This window comes from Barbus barbus, assembly GCF_936440315.1.
Source record: "Barbus barbus genome assembly, chromosome: 27".
Lineage (NCBI taxonomy): Eukaryota > Metazoa > Chordata > Actinopteri > Cypriniformes > Cyprinidae > Barbus > Barbus barbus.
The window spans coordinates 26,377,761-26,403,935 of NC_136755.1; the positions used below are offsets into that span (position 1 = coordinate 26,377,761).

General features: G+C 41.3%; 1 protein-coding gene across 1 annotated transcript in view; it reads right to left on the minus strand.

The window, feature by feature from the left end:
• LOC306847350 (protein FAM135B-like) overlaps positions 1–25,906 on the minus strand; it is a 50,634-nt gene extending 24,728 nt beyond the window's left edge. The window contains exons 1-3 of the mRNA XM_079381257.1: positions 25,860–25,906; positions 25,660–25,751; positions 8,310–8,389 (exon numbers count right to left, since the gene is read on the minus strand). Coding sequence (XP_079237383.1) covers positions 8,310–8,389; positions 25,660–25,736 — 157 coding nt within the window. The 5' untranslated portion in view covers positions 25,737–25,751; positions 25,860–25,906. The remainder of the gene's footprint in view (positions 1–8,309; positions 8,390–25,659; positions 25,752–25,859) is intronic.
• Between the last annotated feature and the right edge of the window lie 269 nt (positions 25,907–26,175).

Sequence of the window (26,175 nt, forward strand, 5' to 3'; positions counted from 1 at the left end):
CCCCTCAACTACAATTCCTGCCGGCCGGGGACTCGAACCCGCAACCTTTCGATTACGAGTCCAATTCTCTAACCATTAGGCCACGACTTCCCCGTACTTTTATGGACCTTGACAATGCAATTTACTATGCAGTCAATGAGACAGTCACAAGCCTCCCGGTTTTCATCCAAAATATCTTAAATTGTGTTCCGAGGACAAATGAAGCTTTTACGGGTTTGGAACGACATGGGGGTAAGGGATTAATGACAAAATGTTCATTTTGGGGTGGAGTACTCATTTAAAAATCTCTTTAGAGAGCCACTAGATATAAAAAAAAAGAAAAAAACATTTCTTTATGGCTAAATTTGCATTGCAGTATAATTTGATAAAATAATAGACTTGATTATGTGAGAACAACAGAGTTTGAGTCCCAGTGTGTCAGTTTTGCTACGCTTAGAAAAATATATGACTGTTCAACATTTCAAGACTTTTAAAGTGCCGCTATTATGGATTTTTGAAAATTACACAGTGTGTAACACATCTCGAAGTGAATGAAAACGCCCTGCAAAGTTTTAAATCTGAAAGTGCACCGTGCATAAAGTTATCCTCTCAAAAGAAAGAGTTGACTCTGAATCATTGAAACGAGTCGTTTTTAAAACAAATCCCAAGCCTTTTCATGTTGACCTCAACATGAAACAGTAGCATATTTATGGAGTCAATTTAATGCCATATATATTTGCAAGAGAATTGAAGCACTGCAAATGAAAATTAAAATATTGAGAAAAAATAAATGTGCTTTTTGTAAACAAAAATAAAGAATTGCAAAATATAAATGAAACAGAGCAAAAGCAATGATAGCAAAGCAGTACATATTTTCCATGGCCATATCTACTAATTTATTTGCATCGCTGCTTTTATTTTGTGTTTCAGTCAAGTTTGAGCCTGCGATTCCGTTTTCCCCTTTGTGGCACTGTTTTTACATGGGGGTGGAGTCAAGGGAAGGGGGCGTGTACAACAGGCCTGGGCACGCCTCCCAGGAAGTGACGTCATTGGCCCGAGATGCAGATCACAACTGATCCAGGCACCGTCATTGAGCAGAAGCATGCAGGTGGATCGTTTGCTTTCATTCACTAGCTTTAAAATGTGCATGTTTTAATTTTATTATCTTTATTAACAAATGTATATGTGTATTAGCAGCGTTTGCTCAAGTTAAAGAAGTTGTTAATATGAACATCTGCTGTTTATTTCTCATATGTGCACACTTTTATAGCATTAAAATGTGTATTGTTTCATTTGGTTAACTAAATGTGCATTAACAGCACTTATTTAAAATCTCTTAACCTGTGGGAGGACGCCAGCACACAGTGTTCTTTGTTTACATTAGTTCAGAGTTACTGCTAGTTTTAATGTAAACGAATGCAGTTAACTTCATAAACTATACATCATTAAAAAGGTCTAAGACTAAACTTCATATCGATCTCAAATTCGTTTTTCATTTACATAACTCCTGGCATAAATTAAGAAATGACTGTCACTGGAAGATTAAAAAAACGAAGCTTGAGTCTTTTTGGTTTAGTTTTGTCGTGTCCACGAGATATTAAGTCATGGGATAGGGATAATATTGTATGTCGTGGCCACGAGATCCTATTGAGGGAACATCAATTTCTCTTGGCCACGAGTTTAATCATGCATAAACAAACCTGCGTGACCATAGCAATTTGGGATTATTTATAAATTATATTTATCCATCCCACAGTCCGTTGATCGTGTCTTTTTATGTAATATACAGTGCCCTACATAAGTATTGGAACAGTAAAGACAAAATTGCTCTGTTGGCTGTGGAGTCAAGACATTTGCAAATATGATTAAAAGATGAATATGAGACAAAACTACAGAATGTCACATTTTATTATTAGCTGTTTCAACACAAATATGTTTTACCAAATAAAAAGAACAGCACTTTTAGAGTTCATCCCACTCATTGATGTGAGCAGAAGTATTGGGACAGTTGAACATAAGGCAGATATAAATGCTTAAAAGCTATTATTTAGTTGCAGATCCCTTGCGCACAATCACAGCAGTGAGTCTGTGACCCATAGACATTACCAGACTCTTGGTCTCATCCTTTGAAATACTTTTCCCAGCCTTTAATGCAGCCAATTGTTGCTTGTTTTGGGGAGTTTCTGCCTTTACTCTCCTCTTCAGCTTGTGAAATTCATGTTCAATCAGATTTAAATCTGGAGATTGACTTGGGCAATCCAAGACTTTCCATTTCTTTGCCCTTATAAACTCCTTGACTGAATTGGCAGGGTGTTTTGGGTCATTGTCCTGATGCAATATGAAGCACTTCCCAATGAATCTGGTGGCATTTTCTTAAATATTGGTAGGCAAGATGGTTTTGTACCCTTCCAAATTCATTCTGCTACTGTCATCATACATTAAGTCATCAGTAAAGTTGAGAGGGCCTGTTCCAGAGGCAGCCATGCATGCCCATGCCATGACACCACCTCCACCATGCTTTACAGATGAGGCTGTATGCTTGGGATCATTGCAGTTCCTTTTTTTTCTCCACATTTTTGCTTTCCCATCACTTAGATAAAGGTTCATCTTTGATAACCCATGTTATTTAAATGACTAAAATATCCTAAATAGACTATTATAAGCAATAATAATTCACCACACTGCAAAAGGATGTATTATACAATGACAAATTCAAGCGCACAGTTTCACCTAATTAATTATTAATTTATTTAGTTATATAATTTATAATTTGAATAAGAGAACAACACCAATAAACTTGGGGTAATCATAAAAATTGTTTTATTACATCATAATTCAGATTTTTTTTTCAGGAATAAATACGCAACACAGTAGTGAACCATAAACCATTTGAACCATTTGAACGTGCATAACACATACAATGACAGAGCAAGAATAAAGGAATTATGCGTAAATTTATCCCGATGGCACTTATAGGATTGTAAATAACACAATTTTAGTAAAAATCTATAACTGTAAGACTTTTTTTATTGAAAATATATTATGTAGCCTATTTGAAAAACAGCCATGGGTAAAATTACCCTGTGGTGGTGTTAATATAATAATTGAATAATGTAATTTTTTTATTTATTTATAATTTCTTAATTCAAAATAAATGAAATGAATGAATGAATGAGGTATTTATATAGTGCTTTGTGTATTGCTGTACACCCAAAGCGCTTTACAATCATGTGGGGGGTCTCTCCTCTACCACCACCTGTGTGCAGCATCCACTTGGATGATGCGACGGCAACCACAGCACAACGGCGCCAGTGCGCTCACCACACACCAGCTATAGGTGGAGAGGAGAGAGAGTGATGGAGCCAATTTAATGAATGGAGATTTTTAGGAGGCCGTGATTGAAAAGGGCCAGTAGAGGGAATTTGGCCAGGACACCGGGGTTACACCCCTACTCTTTACGAGAAGTGCCATGGGATTTTTAATGAACACAGAGAGTCAGGACCTCGGTTTAACGTCTCATCCGAAGGACGATAAAATATTAATAAATACATCTCTGATAATCCCAGGTTGCTATGGTCACGTGCGTTTGTTTACTCATTAATATCTCATGGACACGACAAAACTAAACCAAAAAGACTCAAGCTTCGTTTTTTTAAAGACAGTCATTTTTTAATTTATGCCAGGAGTTATGTAAATGAAAAACGAATTTGAGATCGATATGAAGTTTAATCTTAGACCTTTTTAATGATGTATAGTTTATGAAGTTAACTGCATTCGTTTACATTAAAACTAGCAGTAACTCTGAACTAATGCAAACAAAGAACACTGTGTGCTGGCGTCCTCCCACAGGTTAAGAGATTTTAAATAAGTGCTGTTAATGCACATTTAGTTAACCAAATGAAACAATACACATTTTAATGCTATAAAAGTGTGCACATATGAGAAATAAACAGCAGATGTTCATATTAACAACTTCTTTAACTTGAGCAAACGCTGCTAATACACATATACATTTGTTAATAAAGATAATAAAATTAAAACATGCACATTTTAAAGCTAGTGAATGAAAGCAAACGATCCACCTGCATGCTTCTGCTCAATGACGGTGCCTGGATCAGTTGTGATCTGCATCTCGGGCCAATGACGTCACTTCCTGGGAGGCGTGCCCAGGCCTGTTGTACACACCCCCTTCTCTTGACTCCACCCCCATGTAAAAACAGTGCCACAAAGTGAGACACGCAGAAACTTGAAGCGCAACGGGGAAAATGGAATCGCAAGCTCAGACTTGACCAAAACACAAAATAAAAGCAGCGTTGCAAATAAATGAGTAAATATGGCCATGGAAAATATGTATTGCAAAATCATTGCTTTTGCTCTGTTTCATTTATATTTTGCAATTCTTTATTTTTGTTTACAAAAAGCACTTTTTTCTCAATATTTTAATTTTCGTTTGCAAAACTTTATTTTCTTTTGCAGTGCTTCAATTCTCTTGCAAATGTATATGGCATTAAATTGACTCCATACATTTTGCCCCTGTTGGTCTTTTCGCGTTGGTCTGAATAAAAATGTAAATTCATTCTTTGCCACTAGATGCTGCTTTTGGAGTGGTAAACATAGCGGTTTCCCCGGTAACGGCTGTACACAAAGCAGCACTGCACTCACAAATCCTGCTTTATCAGGCATTACAGACATGATGAAATGAAAATGAGACCAATTGGACCAATAACCACAGATTAGCGTCACTCAAAGGAGGAGTTTGGGAAAATGAATCGTTAAACGAATCGTTTGAGTGTCATTGAGCAAATAAGGTAAAAATTTATTTATTTATAAAACAGAAGACAATGAAAGTGTTTTTTGACCTTGCATGCATGTCAAGCTGTTGTTGGGGACTCCCAAAACCAAACTATGAACCTTTCATTACCCATAATGTTTCTTCTTTTGGCATTTTGAAGCAATACTTACAACCTGGTTACGATCCACCAGCGCGAAATGTGAATACTTGTAATATTTCCCCCGGTCTTAAGATTTTGTTCAGGTGTGTATTTTTTCAACTTCAATACTTTTTTTGGTAACATATTAGGTACTTCACAGCTCTCCTTTTATCAAGCAAATGCTGATAGCGTTTGATGGACACAGTAATGGATAGTGGATCAGGACAGTGTGTTTCTGATGAACGACTGAAAAGAAGGGACTGTTTCTGCAGTCGTCTGATTGCAGTATGGTAATTCACAGCACTGCACTGCAATATCACATGGTGTACAGTCAGAATTAGCATTTTAGCTCATATCTCCAGGACTTTATTGTCATATGATGTATGATATGTTATTCATTCTCTTCATACCTACAATATTATTCCTGCTGTTAACATTTTAATATGATTTATATACATAGACAACGCTGCTTAAACATACTGAATGACGTACATGAGTAAACCAAAACAGGTCAGTTTGAGGAAAAACTTGTAAAGCACAATGCAACATAGATTTTGGTTGTACCGTTTTAATCATTTGAGTTAGAGAGCACAAAGATCCTGAAACACTTCAGTTTAGTCAGCCAACCAATTGTCCGGATGACATTTTGAAACTGAAAATGACATCCCATAAGAGCCGGAATGGCTGACAGATCCAAAATGGCTGCTGATGCCAGTGAGTGTGTGAGTTTGAGTCAGACCGCTGCTGGCGTTCAATCGAACGAGCAGCGCCAAGACTCAATGTCAGACAGAGGCAGCGGGGCTTCTGCTGCCAAATACACACTCACACACACACAACTCCTCAATCAGGTCATTAAGATACAATAGCTGCGTAGAAAACTGCTGTGTTATATCATATGACTCGAGCAAAATGAGCAACTGGACAAAAAGGAAATACTTAATTTATCACTGTACTAGTTGGATAAATGTAAAATGGACAAGATGAAAAGATTTGTTGCTTATGGCTTTGTTTTGGGTCAGTAAGATTTTTATTTATTTGTTTAGTTTAAAACAAATAAATAATTTTATTCAGCAAGGATGCATTCAGTTGATCAAAACTGACAGTGCAGGCTTTCATAAAAGAAATATTTCATGTGTATATTTCAATTTCAAGTATCATGGTTTCCATCAAAATATGAAGCAGCAGAACTTATTTCAACACTGATAATAATAAGAAATGTTTTTGAGCAGCAAATCAGCATATTAGAATTTCTGAAGGATCATGTGACAATGAAGACTGAAGTAATGATGCTGAAAATTCAGCTTTGCATCACAGGAATAAATGACATTTTAAAATATATTCAAATAGAAAAGAGTTATTGTAAATTGAAATAATATTTCACAATATTACTGTTTTTACAGTATTGATCCTAAACGACACTGTGTGTAAAGTGTATTTTTTTTGTTTGTTTGTTTAGAAACACTAGAATTACAACCAAGCAACCCCCCCCCCCCCCCCAAAAAAAAAAAAACCCACCAAGACAGCAGACATCCAACAACAAACTTGTAGTCTTGTCAGTTCCTCGCATATAAACAGAAGATGAAAGTTTGCCCAGAAGCTCATTATTGTGCAGCGATATCAGTCAGACAGCAGTATTTGATCTTGAATCACACGATTCAGACGAGTATCTGAGGACTCAGTGAATAAACCTCTGTCACTTTCAGAAGCATGCTAACACACTAACTGAATGCAAAATAGGAAGTAAACAGCAGTCCCATAGGTGGTTGTTTGTGGTAAGATATTACAAACATGGTGTCTTGATAGTATAGTGTTAAAGTTGATTTTATAAGGGGCTTTTCTGTGGGTTTTTCAAAAAATTGTTATTTTGGATCTTTTGAACATGGTCTTAAACAGGTGTCATAACAGCAGTGTGTACACTGATAATTGTGTGTGTGTGTGTGTGTGTGTGTGCAGGCAACCCGTGTGTGTGAGAGACCAAAGAAGCCGTCAATGTTGTGAAAACAGACTATATTTTCACCTGACACAACATGAACTGTGGAAACATGGTGCCCGTGTCCCTGACTGCCATCAGATGTCCATAAAACTAAAGCAGCCTGTAGATTACTGTTTTGAGAACAGAGTATGTGTTAAGAATGTGAGAAGAATGCAAGTTAGACACAGGACAAGACATAGGTAACAGGTAAATTCCATAGAGGGTGTATGTTTGTAATCAAGGGCTCATAGAAAATCATGATAAAATGTCTGTAATCATACCGCAAACGCATACCTTTATGTGTGTAATATAATAGAATCAGCCATGAGAGGCCATGTGTTACAGTGATATTACTATGCTAAAAGGGTAATGCATATTAAAAAATGGCAGCAAACAATAAAGTAAACGTAACAAATAATTACATATATTAGTTTTATTAATAATAGGTGATATAGTTTGTTGATGTAAATATATAAGATGTTACAATATGAACATTATATTAAAATATATGAAAATATATTAAAAAGTAATAGTAATAAAATATTAATAAATTGTAAATTTATAAATTATATTTTAAAATATTTAGATATTAATTATATATATTATATAATAAATGTGTGTGTAAATATGTAAAAATGAAAAAAAAAATTTAAATTATTATTTTTTTTTGTATCAGTGCTGAACTAATCAGTTGTTGTATTGCACACATTGTCGATTTGTATTTGACTTTGAAAGCAAGTGATAGAGTATTGCTTCATGATCAATAATTTATCCAACTCTAAAAGCCTTATAGATAGTAAATTCTAGAGACGTTATCTCTGTATCTTTGTCCTTTAAAGGCTGTGTTTTTTGTCTCAGAAAGACCTCTGTGTGTCTAAGTGGTTTATTCTGCACATTTATTTTTAACAGAAGGAGCGTAGACAGTGAGGGGAATCCTCCCAAAGCCTCTGGGAAGGAGCCCTCGAATGCTCGCATGCATTCGATGGGCTTCACTATCATCCTCTATCCAGCAAAACAAGGTAAATAGGCTGTATAATTGTAACCAAAATGAAGTCCTCACAAACAAATGCATTGTGCAGAATAATAGGAGCATTTCTTACAGCAATTGAATTAATATTCGACAGTAATTGTCTAAAGTTAAACTAGTTTCAAAAGTACTGCTTTAATGTGCCTTTAAAGGGAATGAATTTTTGCATCTCCTCAGAGAAGATTTTAGCTTGCTGACAGTTTAAAACCCTCTCTCAGATGATGCATCTTGAACCACCACCACTAAAAATATTAGGTCTAACAAAAGAAAAGAATCTAGACACACACACACAAACCGATGTCGCTGACTGATTAGTTGCATGTTGTCTGACATGTTGATGCTGCACACATGGATTTATGGAAACATTGGGATGAAGAAAGTAAATATATGAAGTTCTCACCTGTGTATCCAGGTGTTGTGGCAGTGATTCTGTGGGGAACCCGAGGAGACACACGCAGACCTGCCCTCACCTGATAGAAGCTGTAATTGACAGAGAAATGTTGAATTATTATAGATTTTATTCCCAGATTACAAAGTGGAAAAGTCACTGGAATACAAATAATTTGTAAAAACATTCATTATCATACAAGATTACAGTTAAACAACTGAAAACCGCACAAATTACAGTTTGTTTTATTGGGGTTGGGGGGGGGGGGAACTAGGTCGTTTGCTGGTGTTAAAATGGTCTAGATGCAATGAGAAAACTGCCATACTCAAGGCAACCAGCTTCAGGTCATTGTTGAAAATACTCAACATGAAAAAAGTTGCGGAATGGAATGTATAACTTTGAGATTGTTGAATATATATACTTTCAACAAACACTATAAACTGTGAACACAAAACTGATATTTTTGCTCAAGTTCAGTAAGTTTTCCTGTTAATTAGATCCTCAAAACCAAACTTTGAGGATAAAAATGCATGTCAGGGAACACAAAATTAAAGGCCATTGCACACTGAGTCCGAAATGTTCGCACGTTGAAACATAAATACATTGAAATACGTCAAATCACGTTTACACACTGCCTCCGAAACTTTCGTTTGTCATTAATAAAATCAGATCGGGTTTGATTTTCTGCATTTTTTGCATCTGGAGCAAGCATTTTGAGAAGTGTTTTGACAATTCAGAGCCACCGTACAAGCTAAAATCAAGAACGGCATTGTCAAGTTTATCCACTTCGTTTCGCAGCTCAAATTTCCGTAAATATCCTTAGTAGTAGCCCTTTATTGTCACTAGTCACAAGTACCAGCGAAATTAGCCATCAACCTGTCCATACATACACAAACATACATACATACAATATGACAAGGGGGTAGACAGGACAGGAAGACAGGGAATTTTGGAAGATAATACAGCATAAACATGAGGAAGGGAGAGGAGAAAAAAAATATAACCCCCAGACTATGCTCCTGCGGGAGTACAGTGTGAGAACAGGAAAAAAACACCTCAGCAACAGAAGCACATAATCATAACATAGACACATGACTAGCAACGGGGGGAGAGTTGATCCAGCTCTGGCAAGCAGCCATCCGGTCCTGCAGCCCAAGGCGCCGGTCACAGACCCGCTTATCAGGTGGCGGTGCGAAGCGGCGAAGGCGTTGGATTAGGGTTGGGATGTGAATGCATATCAGTATATGAGTGGAGTTAGTGTGTTCGTTGGCCTGGTGAGTCGTCACGCCGGAATTCAAAACAAGTTGCCTCAGTCCGCAGATTGTAATAGCGACACAGCAGGTTGCCAAGGAAACAGCCTTGGTCAGGACCCCGACAGAGTCAACAACATCAGGTGTCTGGAAGGGGGGAGGAACGCATGTTCCTCCTTGCACACTGAGTTCACAGAAATTGGTGGATTAATTAATATGCATCAGAGTGTGCAAGGTTATGTGCATGACAAATTTTTAGGATGACGAATACGACAAAACAATGCGTATGAAAATTTCAGACTCAGTCTGCAAGGACCTTAACACCCGTGGCTCCTGATGATACATTGAGGTCTTGTGAAGCAAAACGATCGGTCTGTGTAAGAAACTGAACATTATTTACAACATTATTAACTGTAATCCAGAGCCTCAGGCAAACAGGGAAATCTGATTATTTTCCACAAACTGGTTCTTTCGGACAGTTTGTCCAATCATGTAATTGAAACAGTGACGGAACGTATATATATACACAAAGCACTCAATAATGATGTGAAAGTGGATGTTTTACATGTCTAATGCATATAAAGTGAATAAAATAATATTTTTCACATTTTGCCCCTTTATTTAAAGGGGTCATATGACGTTGCTAAAAAGAACATTATTTTGTGTATTTGGTGTAATGCAATGTGTTTATGTGGTTTAAAGTAAAAAACACATTATTTTCCACATACTGTACATTATTGTTGCTCCTCTATGCCCTGCCTTTCTGAAACGCGTCGATTTTTACAAAGCTCATCGTTCTGAGAAGCGAGGTGTGCTCTGATTGGCCAGCTATCCAGTGCGTTGTGATGGGCCGAATACCTCATGAGGTACCTCATCACGAATACCTCGTGAGACGGAAATGTTACGCCCCCCTTACCATAATGTGATGCCGTGTCCCGGCACGACGACACTAAAACAATAAAACCCATTACAAACGAGGCATTTGTTGCATCCAGTGAGGACATAATTACTGATTATAATGATGGTCTCTTTACGTAAATTACCATGTATGCCTTTGTGATCGGAGAAACGACAAACAACAAACACTACTCTACACTGCTCAAAACTCGTATTTGAATCGTCAGTGGCAAATTCTTTAAATATGAAAACATACTTCAAGTTCAAGTTCAAGTTGAGCTTTATTGTCATTCCGCTACATGTGGGGACATACAGTGGAACGAAATGTCGTGTCTCGCAGGACCACGGTGCTACATAAATACAGACATACAACAATGAAGTAAAAAACACTATAAACCTATACACTACTAACCTACTGACAGATTTAACTATAAGTATACTATATATATAAGTATTTACCCTATACAAACTAAAAGAATAAAGGATAAAAAAATACAACTATACGAATGCTTCACATAAATATTACCCTATACAAATTAAAAAATAGAAGATAAAAAATACAAACTATACGAATGCTTCACAAATACTGTACATGTGCAAAGAGAGACATTTGAGTCAGCAGCTGGTTGGGGAACAGTGCAGGATGATTTGTAGTGCATGACTTACAGGCTGTGAGTCAGAAGCGCCAGACTGTCCTTGCAAAGTTGAAATTGCCCCACTTTATAGAAACAGCATTTGTGCAAGCCAGCATTGTAGGCTACTCTTCCAGGTTCAGGAAATAGTCCTGAACACACACTTTAATATTTGCGTTGAACTGTTCTGGAACAGTGTTGTAAATACAACTTAACCACTGATTTCTAGTTGTGTCCTCTTTTGGAAGCCCAAATAAATTACTTTCGCTTTCACAATGAAGCACAGCGTCTCCAGGACATGGCGCCGGGGGGCAGCAACAATACTACAGCGAGAATAGTTCCGCCTTCTTTATGTTTGGGCGGTGTTTTGCAATTCTTCCCACACCGTGATGTAGAAATGTGGGAGCGTGGCAGAGTCTTAATTTTTATAAAGAATATCTCTTTGGTTTTGAGACTTTAGTCTTTGCAACTTCAGGGATCTTATCTTTGCACAAACAGCTTGTAACACTCCAAAGACAAAAGGAAAACTTGAAATCGTATTATATGACCGCTTTAAGTGCCTGGTTGGTTCACACATGCGCTTATCAGGAGCTCTTTGGTCTTCGGTCCGAGTTGGATCTGTTTCCTCAGTTCAGTGACTGTTGGAGAAACTGGAGCACTGAATGAGTTCATTCATCAAAGGATCATATACACCGGTATTTTGGCTCATTTCCAGTTGGAGTGATTGTCATGTGTCCGAAAGTGAGCTTGTAGATTAGACCATTTCAGACGGTTCTGTCTGATTTGGTGTGCTGGTTCAACTAGTTCACCAAAAAAAAAAAACGATTCATAAGAATGATTAGTTTGCAAACCAAACTCTGGACCATTTTCCTGAGGCTCTGGATTAAAGGTGATAATATTGTAAGTAATGTACATTTTCTTCACAGACCGATCATTTTACTTCCATATGACTTCAATATGATGTTAGGAGCCACATGTGTTAATATTGTGTTCCTTGATATGCTTTTTTGACTCTCAGAATGACGGTAGCCGCTGACTTGCATATTATGAATGTCTTTACTTTTCTGTCTTGGAGTCTTTTTTTTTTTTTTTTTTTTTTTTAAACTAGGTAATTGTAAAGCAATAGTTCCCTCAAAAATTATAGTTTATTACTCCAGGTGACTGAGCACATACTACAGATATAACATATTAATTCAATTTCATATGTTTATACAATGAATGTTTCTGAAATCTGGTCATTTGAACTCTACAAACACCACCAAACTTGTGTTACCTAATAAAAGACTGCGGCATTTTTTTTCAGCCGTACCGGTGAAGTCCTCCACAAATGTATCTAAATTATTAATTCCTTCAGGACAAAATGGCAATAAATAATGGATATAATGCATGTTCCTATACCACTTTCACTGACCAAGATCAAGATAAACAGCTGTTGATCTGGTCAGTGTGAAGTTTTATGCAGTGAATCTCTATTAAATCATAAATAATGATGGTGAATTAATGTGAAAGCATAGTGTCAGAGAATCACAGTCACCTGCACCTTCATTAGCCAGATCCCAATCACCTGAGTACTGATTCCCCGCACCTGTCACCGGCTAATGAACAGCACTATATCCACTCACCACAAGCACTCCTTCCTCGTCCGGTCTACCGTTCACTACCCGAACCTAGCCTGACTACTAACCTTGTGTTACTTACCTGCAGACCTCCAGATTCCCCCTGTTCCAAGTCTCCACCGCTCCTAGTCTCCACCGCTCCTGTTCTCCACCGCTCCTGGCTCTTCCTGGTCCTGTTCCTCCCCGCGGCAGTGCGCACCGCCGACTTCCCTTCCAGGATCCTGTTCCCGCTCCTCCACTCAGCATTCACCCGTGCACCTTTCACAATAAACCCTGTATTGACCTTACTCCTCCGTGTCTCCTAGCCTGTTCGTGACAGAAGACCGGACCAACTACAGCACCGCGTGTCATGGAGTCCCGGCCACCCTCGGCCGTCGACACGCTGGAGGAGTTGGTCAATACTCTCCGGGCTTCCCTTCTTCCACCACCTGCCTCTGAGAGTCCCGTGGCCATTCCATCCAAGTACGCGGGTGATGCGGCGGGGTGTGGCGGCTTCCTGCTTCAAGTGTCCTTGTACATCGCGGCACAACCCCGTAAGTTCACCACCGAGAGATCGAAGGTGGCTTTTCTTACCTCCCTCCTGTCTGGCAAGGCGTTGCTATGGGCGCAGGCTATCTGGGACGCGCAGAGCACCATCATCAACTCCTACGAAGCGTTCACCAGCCACTTCAAGGAGGTCTTCGGAGTCGCCGCGGGACGCATCTCTGTGCAGGATCGTCTTCTTCGCCTACGCCAAGGAGAGGCGTCCGTGGATGACTACACCTTGGAGTTTCGCACTCTAGCGGCCACAAGCGGCTGGAACGAAGCAGCTTTACTGAGTGCCTACCGCCTCGGCTTGAATCCCCGCCTGCGCGCCCAGATGGCCATCTACGATGACAGTGTAGGACTAGAAACCTTCATGCAACGCGCTTCTCGCCTCTCTCAACGCCTCACCGCCTGCCTCGAGGATGAGTCCGCCCCCCCGTCAGCTTCACCCGCTGCAAGCTCCCCAGTACCAGAACCCATGCTCGTAGACACCGCCCGCCTCTCCCGCATGGAACGCGCGCGCCGCCTCGCGGCCAACCTATGCCTCTACTGCGCGAAACAAGGACACTTCATCCGGGAATGCCCCGTCCGACCTCCACGCCCCGCGGTGAGTACCCTTCAACTTGAGCCAGATATTTCTTCATTATCACTGATGCCAGTGCAACTCCTCACCCCAGACTCCTCTCTTACAGTCTCCGCCCTGGTCGACTCGGGCTCCTCGGGGAACTTCATTTCCCAAGCCCTACTAACCCACCTCAATCTCCCCCGGAGGCGGCAACCCCAGGAGCTCCGAGTCGAGACCATCCAGGGAAAACCGCTGGGGCGTGGTAGAGTGAGGTATCGCTCTCCTCCCGTAACACTCCGGGTCGGCTGTCTACACGAGGAGTCCATCACCTTTCTGGTACTGGAGGGGCCCACGGTGGATATCATCCTGGGACGCCCATGGCTCAATCTCCACTCTCCAGTAGTCAGATGGGATCCATGCGAAGTCACTCGCTGGAGCGAGTTTTGTTCCCAGTCCTGCCTGCAGTCAGTACAGAGGATCCCTACGAACCCCGCCCCCCTGACAGTCTGTTCCACTCTAGTAGAAAGTCCGGAGCCCCAGGTGAAGTGTACCGTCCCATCTGACTACCAGGCGTTCCAGGATGTATTCAGCAAACAGGCAGCCACTCGCCTACCACCGCACCGGCCATGGGACTGTGCCATTGACCTGCTGCCTGGGGCAAAACTTCCCAAGGGTAAGATTTACCCCCTGTCCATCCCGGAGCGCAAGGCAATGGAGGAGTACATCAAGGAGGCTCTTCAACAAGGCTTTATCCGGCAGTCAACATCCCCCGCCGCCTCGAGCTTCTTCTTCGTGGGCAAAAAGGACGGAGGCTTGAGGCCCTGTATAGATTACCGCACACTCAACGAGCAGACCGTCAAACTCCCATACCCGCTTCCCCTGGTCCCGGCCGCCCTCGAGGAACTCCGTGGGGCCCGCATCTTCTCCAAGTTGGACCTGCGAAGCGCGTACAACCTCGTGAGGATAAGGGCGGGCGATGAGTGGAAGACGGCGTTCCACACTCCATCTGGGCACTACGAGTACCGGGTTATGCCGTACGGCCTCTCCAACTCACCGTCCGTCTTTCAAGGCTTCATGAACGAGGTGTTCCGGGAGTTCCTCCACCAATTCGTGATCGTCTACATCGACGATATCCTGATTTACTCCCGGAACCTGGCCGAACATCGCCACCACGTTGAGCAGGTCCTCCAGCGGCTCAGAGAGCACCGGCTCTACCTTAAACTGGAGAAGTGCGAGTTCCATCGCTCCACGGTACAGTTCCTCGGCTATACCATCAGTCCCGAAGGAATCCAGATGGACCAGGGGAAGGTCCAAGCGATCCTGGACTGGCCCCTGCCACAGACGGTCAAGGAGCTACAGCGCTTTTTGGGCTTCGCCAACTTTTACAGACGTTTCATCTGCCAATTCAGTCGACTGTCGTCACCCCTCACCTCCATGCTCCGTGGTAAGCCCAAGTCTCTGTCCTGGAGCCCCGAAGCCCACGAAGCGTTCCAAAAGCTCAAGGAAGCCTTCAGCACGGCCCCTATCCTACGCCACCCGGATCCCCAGCTCCCCTTCGTCGTGGAAGTCGACGCTTCCACCACAGGAGTCGGGGCCGTGCTGTCCCAACACCACGACGAGCCTCCCAGCCTCCATCCTTGCGCTTACTTCTCGCGGAAGCTGTCCCCTGCGGAGGTAAACTACGACATTGGCAATCGAGAGCTGCTGGCCATCAAACTAGCCTTGGAGGAGTGGCGTCACTGGCTGGAGGGAGCCGCCTGCCCCTTCACTGTCATCACGGACCATAAAAACCTCCAGTATCTAAGAGATGCCAAACGCTTAAACCCCCGTCAAGCACGCTGGGCCCTCTTCTTCACTCGGTTCTCCTTCACTATCACCTACCGCCCCGGAATCCGCAACACCAAGGCCGATGCTCTCTCCCGCTTGCATGCCCCAGAAACACCCACAGACCCCGAACCTATTCTCCCTCCAGCCCTCATAGTCAGCCCCATCCAGTGGACACTTAACGACAACATCCGTGACGCCACTCTCACCGAACCCGCCCCGCAGGGAGGCCCAGAAGGGAAAATTTATGTGCCCCGCTCCCAACGCCTCACCCTTCTGGGCTCAGCTCACGAAGTACCGGGCTCTGGACACCCAGGCAGCCAGCGAACCCTCTCACTCCTCCAAGCTCGGTACTGGTGGCCCGGTATGACCGCGGATGTCATCAGGTACGTCCGAGGGTGCTCAGTCTGTGCCATGTCCCAGTCTCCTCGCCATCTGCCCGCGGGCAAACTGGTTCCCCTGCCCATTCCCCAGAGGCCCTGGTCCCATCTCGGTGTGGACTTCGTCACCGACCTCCCTGAGTCTGAGGGCCACACCTGTGTCCTAGTTGTGGTTGACCGCTTCTCCAAGGCCTGCAAACTCATCCCCCTCAGGGGCTTGCCCACGGCATCGGAGACCGCCGAATGCCTATTCCACCATGTGTTCCGCAACTTCGGCCTACCGGAGGACATTGTGTCGGATCGTGGCCCTCAATTTGTGTCCCGGGTCTGGAGATCCTTCTTCCGCCTCTTGGGAATCACCGTCAGCCTGTCCTCGGGCTACCACCCCCAGACCAACGGCCAGACTGAGCGTAAGATCCAGGAGCTCGGACGCTACCTCCGGTCATACTGCTCCCCCGATCAGCACAGCTGGAGCCGTTTTCTCCCATGGGCCGAGTATGCACAAAACTCCCTTCGCCAGGCCACCACCGGTCTCACCCCGTTCCAGTGCATGCTCGGCTACCAACCCCCTCTGTTCCCCTGGACGGAGGAACCAGCGGAGGTTCCAGCTGTGGACCACTGGTTCCGAGAAAGTGAGAGGGTTTGGGACTCAGCACATATCCATCTTCAGCGGGCAGTGCGGAGACATAAACGCTTTGCGGACGTCCGGAGATCCGAGACCCCCCAATACCAGCCAGGAGATCGGGTCTGGCTGTCGACCAAGGACATCCGTCTCCGCCTGCCTTGCAAAAAGCTGAGTCCCCGCTTCATAGGTCCGTTTAAGATCCAGAGGCAGGTGAACGACGTCACCTATGAGCTTCAGCTCCCCCCCAGGTATCGCATCCACCCCACCTTCCACGTCTCACTGCTCAAACCCTTCTCCCCCTCTACACCAGGAACCACGGGACCGGACGCACCCCCTCCTCCGGAGATGATCGATGGGGCTGAGGTCTACCGGGTCCGCAACATCCTGGACTCGCGGCGACGGGGCGCCCGGCTCGAGTACCTGGTGGACTGGGAGGGGTATGGCCCAGAGGAAAGATCCTGGGTGGCCAGGGACGACATCCTCGACCCCTTGCTCCTCGAAGAGTTTCACCGCAATCACCCTAGTCGTCCCGCACCCAGAGGCCGAGGCCGCCCCCGTCGCCGTGGTAGGGCGTCAGGAGCCGCCCCTGGAGGGGGGGGTAATGTCAGAGAATCACAGTCACCTGCACCTTCATTAGCCAGATCCCAATCACCTGAGTACTGATTCCCCGCACCTGTCACCGGCTAATGAACAGCACTATATCCACTCACCACAAGCACTCCTTCCTCGTCCGGTCTACCGTTCACTACCCGAACCTAGCCTGACTACTAACCTTGTGTTACTTACCTGCAGACCTCCAGATTCCCCCTGTTCCAAGTCTCCACCGCTCCTAGTCTCCACCGCTCCTGTTCTCCACCGCTCCTGGCTCTTCCTGGTCCTGTTCCTCCCCGCGGCAGTGCGCACCGCCGACTTCCCTTCCAGGATCCTGTTCCCGCTCCTCCACTCAGCATTCACCCGTGCACCTTTCACAATAAACCCTGTATTGACCTTACTCCTCCGTGTCTCCTAGCCTGTTCGTGACACATAGTCAGACTCAGCATGAATTAAGTCAGGTCATCCTGAGCTCGACAAGAACATCTACAGTATGTTGACAGTACATGCTAAAATATATCTACAACACACGCCACAAGAAAAAAAAAAAAAAAAAAAAAAAAATTTATATATATATATATATATATAACATCCACAAGTCTCACTGCATCTATAGTACCTATTAGACACAACCACAATTTACACTGAAATGTCAACAGACCATTAAATCACATGCTAAAACAAACAAATAGCATGATATGCACTGTAGCATGTGTAAAACACTTTATATAATGTTAAAATGTCTGTAGCACATGCTGTAGCACAAGTATATGAAATGATATACAGTAGCACTTGCTAAAAAATGTCCATAGCACGTTAAACATATACAGCACTGCTCAAGTTACAAAATATATTAAATGCATGATATCGCTGCAAAAAAAAAAAAAAAAAAAAGCTTATGGTATTTTGCTGGTGTTTAAAAGTTTTTGTGGTTACCACCATGCTTGTGGTTTGGTTGTAGGATGGTTAGATGATGACTGTGTTTGACAATTAATTCAGTGAACATAGCTGTGCTGTCAGTGCAGTGGCAAACAGTAACAAAACAAAAAAAAAGTATATAAATATACTTTATAATTTATTATTTTAATTTATAATATAAATGAATTCTGTGTAAGCATTTGCTTTTTGAGGAAAAAATGAGAACTTATTTATTCACTTTGTTAATTTTACTTAAAGTAAGTGCATTTTAAGTACAAAATCTTGTAGTAAAAAAAAAATAATAATTTTACATTTTTCCAGTGGGGAAAAATATGGTGTAGAAGCAATTTTTGATTCAGAAATTGCAAGTAAATTTCACAATTAATTACAAGGAAAGAGCAAGTAACATTGAATTAAACATAACATTTTAAAGTAGCTTGACTGAAGTAGTATTTTCTAGTTTATTTTCATGTATTTCCCTTTACTCAAAAAATGCATAAAATATAATTTAAATACATCATCTACTCTCCCAATTCAACACTGTGCAAAGTGTGCTGGGAATTAAAAATGCACCCATACAGTTTCAGTTAATGCAACAAAACTGATTTATATGGTTCCAACACAAATGTATTTCAAATGACTTGCGGAAGAAAAAAAAAATCACACAAGCTATTAAATCATAACCATGTATGAGTTTCTCTCTTCTGTTGAATGTAAAAAAAAAAAGGAGGGGGGGTGAAGCATATGCATAGCCAAGCATTGCCCCCATTGACTTCCTAGAGTATTTGTGACCCTGGACCACAAAACCAGTTTTAAGTTTTAGGTCACATTTTTCCCCCATACTGCCCAGACAACAGCATAGTGTTGGCCCAGATCTGGCCCACATCTAGCCCGTGTGAAATCCATATGGGACAGATGTGGGCCGGATCTGGATCGACACTGCTTGCTGTCTGGGTGTGTAAGTCAATGTAGGATTCTAACCCCACATATTATCTTTATTTTAGCTTTTAGGGAATCACTCTTAAGATGATTATATGACTTATATGATTAATTGCTATTAATCAGAATATCCAACTTATACCTGGTTAACGGTACCTTATTAACGACTTGTCCAGCAAGTATTAATATTAGCACGTTATTTCTTAACCATTTGTCTATCTTATTCGCTGGCCAACGATAAAACAACCCAAATAGTTAACTTTAGTTATCAAGCTCATGAGCGTAGGTAACGCAACCTTTTTGGCAAATAATTACGATTGCAAAATCACATAGCACAGACAAGAGATTTCTTAATATAATCAAAGTTTATTTCACTACTCTAACACAATACTAACTAGACAACACAAAACAGACGATTTAAACAGACATACATACAGGTAATGAGTTGTTTTGATCTGAAGAGAGTCTTAGGTTCTAATGCTCGTTTCAACCTGAGGGAAATCACACGCAGGTACTCTTTATCCTTACTCTTAACAGATAGATATCACCAGTTTCAGCCAATTTAAGAGATTCTGCTTGCCTTACTGTTTCTTCAGTTGTTTCCGATCGAACTCAGTCTTTTTCGGTTGAAGACGTCTCTGCTGAAAACTTTGCTCTCAGTCGAGATCGGTTCTTTCCGGGTTCGAGGTGGACCGTGCGCTGATTGGCTGCTTGGTAGGTCGTGTCACGAGGGTACTCTTCAGTGGTTGGAGGGCTTCGTTCTGACTCGATGAAGCGCTCAGGAAGTCGTTCGGTTCTTGGCTTCAGATGTTAGTTTCTTTCAAAGTTGAACTTTGATCGTGGTTGCAATGCTCAGCTGTGATGTTAGTGGCAAGAAGCGCTTTGCAGTGCGTGAGCAGAACGAGAGACGAGCGTGAGCTCTTCCTTTTCAGTTTTCAACTCCAACACAAACTTTTCAGTTGTGCATCTGTTTTTAACGGGCCGATTTGGGATCCGCGCACAGGCACCTGATCCAATCGGATTCTTCCTGTGGGGCGTTTGATCCAATCGCAAGTGTTTCTGTGGGGCGGAGCCCCGCCCTGCACAGCTGCGTGTTTTTCTATGCATACATTGTCCATTCATTTATTTGATCACATTAAGACTTATCGACAGCAGATTTCTATCCGTATTGTAATCATGCATTGATGAAAACAGATAATTTTCATTCATACCACAACATTATTCATGAAATTAGTATTCGTCTGACACCAAACATTAGGCATTTGACATGCACAAAAATACATATCCTTTATATTCATTACGTGGTTAATGCATTGATTAAACGATCCTGAATTCTAAATAATCGCATCGAGCATGTGAACTGACATCTAGGGACCAGTTTAAATTTATGCATTCTGGAAAAAGATTACCAAGTTCAAAATAACGCAACAAGCTTTCACATGTCACAAAAACATCCTTTAACATATATGTTGTAAATATATGGTATATAGTGTTTTTGTTTTCGAGTATAATTTCAGTCGCAGAAACTTAGTATAACTCGTTCGCTTTTAAAAATGTCTTTAAGCAAAGCTGTGGCTCTCTTTGCCTGTTTCGATGGCCGGAGAAAAACAGGCGAGTTTCCCCCATCCTTTGGGAGAAGGGCGAGGTCGTAAAAGTCTTCTTCAGCGATTACTTTCTTGAATTACGGCGCTCAACGAGTCAGATTCAGGGGAGTATCTGGCGCCACGTAAATTAGAATCCGGGAATATGAGTTCTGTTTTCTTTCAAAATGACAAAACGGGAATTTTCTTCGCTAGATCCTGGTTTTATGGTCTCAGGAGATAAGGGAGTTAATTCCAGAAGACGCCAGCCTGTCTGGAAATTGGGTATGTGTTGAAAATAAGTGTGTGCGTATCAGCAACAAGACCAGTTTTTCTTACATCAATGTAGACAGAATTTTCATTTTTGGATGAACTATCCCTTTAAGTGGGCTTGGAACATACTGAGTTTTTTGGACTACTTTTAGGATACCTTTATGGTGCTTTTGTGTCCTTTTCAAAACTTGAAAGCTTCAGTGTCAGCTCAATTTAATGGAAAGCTGTTTTAAAATGTATCTTTTTCTCTTCCACAGAGAAAAATAAGGCTTTGGAATAACATAATGGTGAGTAAATGATGACAGAATTCTTCTTATTTTTCTTCTTCTTCCTCTTCTTCTGTTCATTATATCTACATTTTCAGCTAGTGCACATTTGTGTTTAAGTTAGATGTCATATGTCAGTGATTTGTTCTCTATTTGTCAGCATGTTCTGTTGAATATGAGAAATCTGCATTGATTTTGTTCTTTTCGGTTTCATTAAATCCACACACATTTTTCAAACCACTACCTCACACCCCAGTGAACCACTGCCCAGTGAATTCTTCCCATACAGATTATCAGCGCTCATTATAATTCATACGGTTTGGCTTCATCAGACATATATAGGCCAAACGTCCATTGGTTAATTCGGCCCCGTTCTATTGTTAGCTGCTTCACTTCGGAGCAGGAACTATACAGGGCTGTTAAAAACAAACAGTATATTAGAGCAGTGTGTGTCTTGTGGGGATTATTTCAGACGAGAGCTTTAGCTTTTTGCTTTATGGAGGGGGGAAGGGCCGGTCAAACTCTGCAAAGCTGATGTTTCAGCCAACGGCCTTGCTTTAATCTCAGAGCAGAAGGGCTGAGCTCAACAACATTACGAGTGACCTCTACTGCATCACAACCTCTGCTTCACGCAGCTGTCAGGAGAACAGTGGAGGATAGAGAGGAAATTCTAGACTAGATCTGCTGACAGACAGCTGTCTAATAAGACTGTCTACTGTAGATATGATATGGGGGTCTCTAGTGTTTCTAGCTTTATAGACTCGCTTTTTCAGAAACTTTGTTGATCACCCTTGGGATTGAACTTGCAAGCTTTGTGTTAGCACTGCCCGGATCTTTAAGACAACATGAACTTTCTCTTTGTAGTAAACAATGCTTTCAGCCTTGTGTGGTCTTTGGAAAAGTTACCTATGAGTTTGGAAATCATAGTTACAGTGTGATGGGCATTCAAGTGATTTTTGTCAGAATAAAAGTAGCCACATTTCTGTTTTATTTTTTAGACTGCCAGCCTTTTGTGTTATAAAATAAGTCGAATTAGTAGATATTTTCTTCAATTTGTATCACTTTTTTTAATCAACAAATGCTAATACTGTTAACATAACATTACATAATTATGTTAACATAATGTTATCATATTATACTGTTACCATAATTATGACTAATACAATTTTTTATTTGCCTCCATAAAATGTCTAATTTTTTACAATAAAATAGAAGAATGTATTAAATAAATAGTACATAGGATAGAATTTGATTTCATGTTGTCTTTAAATTGGTAGTTGACAGGTTGTTTTTCTTATTTTTCTTTAATCAACTTTAAGATGGTTACATTTTAATGGAAAGTATCCATGTAAAAAAAGAAAAAAGAATAAATAAATAAAAAACTGTGTTGGGATATCAATTTTTGGCAGGAATCATTTCATTCCATTGTCAAAAAAAAAAAAAAAAACTAATTAAAAAGTACTAACTAGCACTAACTAAAAAGTACACTACCTATAAATGTATATTTAGTGTATATATTTAATGTGTTTTATATTTAGCAATATATTTTATATGCACTCACCGGACACTTTATTAGGTACACCTGTTCAATTGCTTGGTAACACAAATTGCTAATCAGCCAATCACATGGCAGCACCTCAATGCATTTAGGCATCTAGATGTGGTGAAGACGACTTGCTGAAGTTCAAACCTTGCATCAGAATGGGGAAGAAACGAGATTTAAGTGACTTTGAACTTGGAATGGTTGTTGGTCTCAGACGGGCCGGTCTGAGTATTTCAAAAACTGCTGATCTACTGGGATTTTCACGCACAACCATCTCTAGGGTTTCCAGAGAATGGTCTGAAAAAGAGAAAATATCCAGTGAGGACTACAGCAGCAGAAGACTACACCGGGTGCTGCTCCTGTCAGCTAAGAGCAGGAAACGGAGGTTACAATTCGCACAGGCTCACCAAAATTGGACAATAGAAGATTGGTAAAACGTTGCCTGATCTGATGAGTCTCAATTTATGCCGCGACATTCAGATGGTAGGGTCAGAATTTGGCGTAAAGAACACGAAAGCATGGATCCATCCTGCCTTGTCTCAACGGGTCAGGTTGGTGGTGGTGGTGTAATGGTGTGGGGGATATTTGCTTGGCACACTTTGGGCCCCTTAGTACCAATTGAGCATAATTTAAACGCCACAGTCTACCTGAGTATTGTTGCTGACCGGGTCCATCCCTTTATGACTACAGTGTACCCATCTACTGATGGCTACTTCCAGCAGGATAATGCACCATGTCACAAAGCTCAAATCATCTCAGACTGGTTTCTTGACATGACAATGAGTTCACCTTACTCAAATGGCTTCCACAGTCACCAGATCTCAATCCAATAGAGCACATTTGGGTCGTGGTGGAAGGGGAGATTCGCCTCATGGATGTGCAGCCGACAAATCTGCAGCAACTGCGTGATGCTATCATGTCAATATGGACCAAAATCTCTGAGGAATGTTTCCAACACCTTGTTGAATCTATGCCATGAAGAATTAAGGCAGTTCTGAAGGCAAAAGGGGATCCAACCCGGTACTAGCAAGGTGTACCTAATCAAGTGGCCAGTGAGTGTATACTACCATTGTAGTCAGTAGGATTGTTTTACTATCAGCAAGAATGCATTATATTGATCAAAAGTGACAGAAAAGAAACTTCTATTGTTAAAAAAGATTTACATTTGTTTGAGAATAAGAAATAAATGTTAAATAAATAAATCAGCACGTGAATGATTTCTGAAGGATCATGTGACATTGAAGACTGGAGTAAAATTCAGCTTTGCATCACAGCAATAAATTACGTTTTAAAATATATTCAAATTGAAGTTAAATCCATAAATTGTGGTAAATTTCACAATATTACTGTTTGTACTGCATTTTTTTTACTGTATTTTGATCAAATGAATGCAGCCTTGGTGAGCATAAGAGACTTCTTTCAAAAACATTTTCCATCTCAAAACTTTTGAGCGGTAGTGTGTACATATGCCAATGTCATTGAATGTCAACCGCTGAACTAGCACCAAACTCACACCACAAAGGTCATGGAAGCACAGTTTTGTCCCTGAATCTCAAATGAGTTCCTAGTCATATCCCTATATGCTGCATAGTTAAAAATCAGCGACCTGAAAAGTCATTCAATTCCCCGTAGACTTCACCTGCTGCTCGCAGCAAGACTGTAATTGATTTAGCTTGAACCGATGACAGGAACATAATTTACAAAAACAGCAAAAATCAATCATTAATCTACCAGTCTACTGAAGCGAATACCTTCATGTGATACCTCATGGTCTTAGAGGGGAGATGTATATGAAAACACTGTTTAACACCCAATCAACACAAGCTGTCTCTGTTATAGAAGTTATTTAGATTAAACATGCATACAGTAGATGCAGATAATCCTAAAATAGGTGTCAGATCCACATTTAGATAAGTGTGTCATTTTTTGCATCGCTAGTGATACCAAATAGATTGTTTCCAAATAGGATTCTTATCTGCTATTGGTCAGACAGATAGTCCCGCCCCAAATTCATGCTATTGGTTGAGTGAATGTTATGTCTGCGCCAATCAGGCTGCTTAAATATATTACAAATTTCGCTTGTTACTAATAATGGCCCAGAAATCACACTTCACCTTTAAAAAAAAAAAAACTATGAAATTGTATGAGAAGCAGTTTTCTTTTCCTGTTAACTTACTACATTACATTACATTAATACTTTAATTCAGCATTAAATTAATAATAAATGACAGTATTGGCATGTATAATGTTGCAAAAGCTGTCCTTTTCAACTTTATATACATCAGAGTTTCAACAGCTGTTTTCAGCATTTATAATAATAATAAATGTTTCTTGAGCAAAAAATCTGCATATTAGAATGATTTCTGAAGGATCATGTGACACTGAAGACTGGAGTAATGATGCTAAAAATTCAGCTTTGCATCACAGGAATAAATTACATTTTAAAATATATTCAAATAGAAAATAGTTATTTTAATAGTAATAATATTTGGCAATATTACTGTTCTTACTGCATTTTTGATCAAATAAATTCAACCTTGGTTAGCAGAAGTGACTTCTTTCAAAAACATTAAAAAAAATCTTACAACATTTTTTTTATTTTTTTTCCGTTAGAGACAATGCATATATCTGCTAAAAGTTAATTTTGTCAGCTTTTAGGAATAAACTCACTGTTAGCATAATGAGCCATGAACCAAAACTCCAGTTTTTATTTTTCAGCTCCAGTCTTCCAGTCCAGAATGCCACACAACGCCGTCTATTCATTGCATCCAAAAAGAACATGAAAAAAATGCCTGGAATGTGATAATTAAACTGATTCAAAGCAGCTCATAGTGTTTATAAGTGATGCTGTCACCATGTGCTCTTCCTGAACAGGTTGTTTAGAGAACAGGCGCTTAACAAAGCCTTCATTAGACATACAGAAGAACTCAGAACTTACCCTCTCTGGAAGAGATCCACATTGTGAAACATGTGCAGCTCCAGCGAGAACTCCACAGTGCCCTGTACTTCCGACATCGTCTATTCCATCACCTAGAGACAAACAAAAGTTCATTTACAGCTGAACACATCAAGACTTCCATTGTCTTCTTATCTAATCCAGAATGCATTTCTGTTTTAGGACTCTGAGTGTTGCTGTACCGTTGTTAGCTGAGCCTGTCGCTCATTGTGAGAGAGTGTGTTTACCGTGGTAACCTCAATGAACACAATCCAGTGACTCTAGATCCGCTAGAGCGGCGGACGCACACACGTGACTCAGGAACACGCCATCTCTAATTACTCAGGCCGTGACTCATCTCAGCCAATATTTGTTCTGAGAACCTGATGTGCCGCTCTGCAGCAAACCAATGTACGACACGCGGCTCCAAGACAGATGACAGCAGTGGCATTTCTGGACGTGATCCCAAATCATACTTATGACACCATCCGTCTGAGAGACGCTGCAGCTCAGGCTGAT